The 2,380-nt window shown below is 42.3% G+C and overlaps 1 protein-coding gene across 1 annotated transcript in view; it reads left to right on the top strand.

Annotated features, from left to right (window-relative positions):
• The window catches only part of CD180 (CD180 molecule), a gene marked incomplete at its 5' end in the record, with an annotated part of 5,492 nt that extends 5,409 nt beyond the window's left edge, over window positions 1–83 (top strand). The window contains 1 exon segment of the mRNA XM_010144478.1: window positions 1–83. This exon segment is cut by the window's left edge and continues 11 nt beyond it. Coding sequence (XP_010142780.1) covers window positions 1–83 — 83 coding nt within the window.
• Between the last annotated feature and the right edge of the window lie 2,297 nt (window positions 84–2,380).

Genomic DNA, 2,380 nt, shown 5'->3' with positions numbered 1-2,380 from the left:
CATTTGTCCTGGCTATTCTATCCTGTGCTGCCGTCTTCATTTGGGGTGCTCGCTATTTCAAGCAAAATTACCAGCAAATATAAGTTTATGATGGAGACATAGAAAAGATCTACAGCAACTGTACTACGATGAAAGACAACTTAATGGTTTTGTTCATGACTTGTACTTTTTTAACTTTTGTGATGCCCTTTCCAGTTGTATGATAACTTCCAGAAAAATAATGAAAAAATTTTATCTGAGAACTGGAAAAATAAATTATGACCTGATTCTTGAACATTAGTATCTTCTCTTGCAGAGAAATCCCAGTTTAACTCAATGGGAGCCCTGGTGTCACAGCTACTATGGTTCATACACCTGAGAAAGGGAAGAACTAAGGACCAAAATACAAACTTTTTTCTCTTTGAAAAAAAGACCAAACCACCCTCACCACTCCCACAAAACAAAAAAAAAAAAAAAAAAAAAAAAAAAAAAAAAAAAAAAAAAAAAAAAAAAAAAAAAAAACCAAACCAAAACAAACAACCAACCCTAGACCAACCAAACCCCCACCCTCTATCAAATGCCCTTGATAAACATTGTTGCTTAAGCACCCCACTCTGCTAAAAAGAAAAAAAAACCTTCTGTGAAAAACAGGTACAACACTCATAGTCACATAAGATGCACTCCTGCAGTACTGACGGAAACAGCCTGTATCACCTCTCTGATTGCTTTAAAATAATTTTGATACTTAGAATGCTCCTGGCCATTGAACATCTGTCTTTCCATCTCTCACACTGGGGCAGACCCTGCTCTTACACTAGACTCCAGAGCAAGCAGCAACTAGCAATAATTTCAGCTTTAACCTCAAAACTTGTAGATTTGGTCAAGAACCTGCAGGTGCTTGGCACTATGTTTGTTTGCACAGGGCAAAAACCCCAGTGCCAGCAGCCATGCGACTTCCCTGTGCTAGCCCAAAGTGCATGGCTTCATCCGGCAGCAATCCAAAAGAGAAAACTAGAGGCTGCAAAGGGGGTGGAGCAGTGGGGAGCTGCAACCTCATCCCACAGGTGCTCCTGGTACAGACAGCTACTTCACGTTGCTTGTGACATCCCTGTGTCACAGAGGATGAGTCTCTGTGCTCCAATGGGATATGCAACAGGAGGCAGGAAAAAAAGATAGACTTATTAATATTATTAAACAACCAAATCCTTTCTATGCCATCATGTGTGAATAAACCCAACAGCAAGAACAGAATATGTGCTACCATAGCATGATTTACGCAATACTGCTTTGGTAACAGGCTAACCCAGACATACAAACACAACCTTCTCAGAGGTCTGTCATCACGGCAGAGCATGCACCACATGGAGTCTCACCCACCCTAGCAAGGCTCCTTGGTGTGTTAAAGCTGAGAACTGTGGTTGCTCACTGAGGCGTGGAAAGCGGTATCTCTCTCAACACTTCCCATGTGAGATTCCGCATTCAGCTTCAGCTTCTGCTCCAAAAGTACTTCCTCAACATTTTTCTCTGTAACGTGCTGACTAGCTAAGATTTCAAAGATCCCTGCTGGATTAGAAAGGTTTCGCTCATCTCTGAAGATACTGCTGACAAGAATCCCTGCTCGCTCTTCTCAAGTAAGAAATACTTCTCTTACTTGAAAAGCCCCGTTTACTGTCTTTTAGCAGATTGGACTAACACAGCATGGATTCTTGCAGCTTTCAGATGCCTTTACATCATATACACCACCTGCCATAACCCACAGCTTCTCCTCCTCCTGCTTTTGTAGCTATGTGCTGCCCAAGAACAGAGGATTTAAACACCATCAGATTCTGACATGCTGCCCAGTAGCATGGCATAGACTCATGGCGCAGACACCAGTCAGCTAAAGCTCAAAGACAGCTGAAAAGTCAAAGTGGTGAACGTGTTCCTGTGCAATATATATGTTTGCGCACGGAGTATTAGGTACACTTTCCTGCGGCATAAGTACACTTTTCCCTCTACACAACTTGTTTTATCTTCATCTCTTGTCATTTTAATTTTCTCTTTCATTCACTTCACAACGTCATCTCTGCTCTCTTACTTGCCTGTAAAACACCATTCGTTGGACACTGCGCAAACAACACTACTGAAGAGCACTCACTGTATGTTTCATGATACGCAAATCCTACATGGAATCATAGAATCACAGAGTGGTTTGGCTTGGAAGGGACTTTCAAAGGCCACCTAGTCCAACCCCACCTGCAGTAAGCAGGGACATCTTCAACTAGATCAGGTTGTCCAGAGCCCTGTCGAACCTGACCTTGCATGCTTCTGGGGATGGGGCAACTGCCACCTCTCTGGGCAATATAGGGACTGATTTTTCTGAAGAAAAATTTTTATATGGCTATAATACACTAAAATGTCC

The sequence above is a fragment of the Buceros rhinoceros genome, unplaced genomic scaffold (genome assembly GCF_000710305.1).
Source record: "Buceros rhinoceros silvestris isolate BGI_N320 unplaced genomic scaffold, ASM71030v1 scaffold6001, whole genome shotgun sequence".
Classification (NCBI taxonomy): Eukaryota; Metazoa; Chordata; class Aves; order Bucerotiformes; family Bucerotidae; genus Buceros; species Buceros rhinoceros.
Note: the sequence above shows the minus strand (reverse complement) of the source record. Positions and strands in the feature narration are given on the sequence as shown.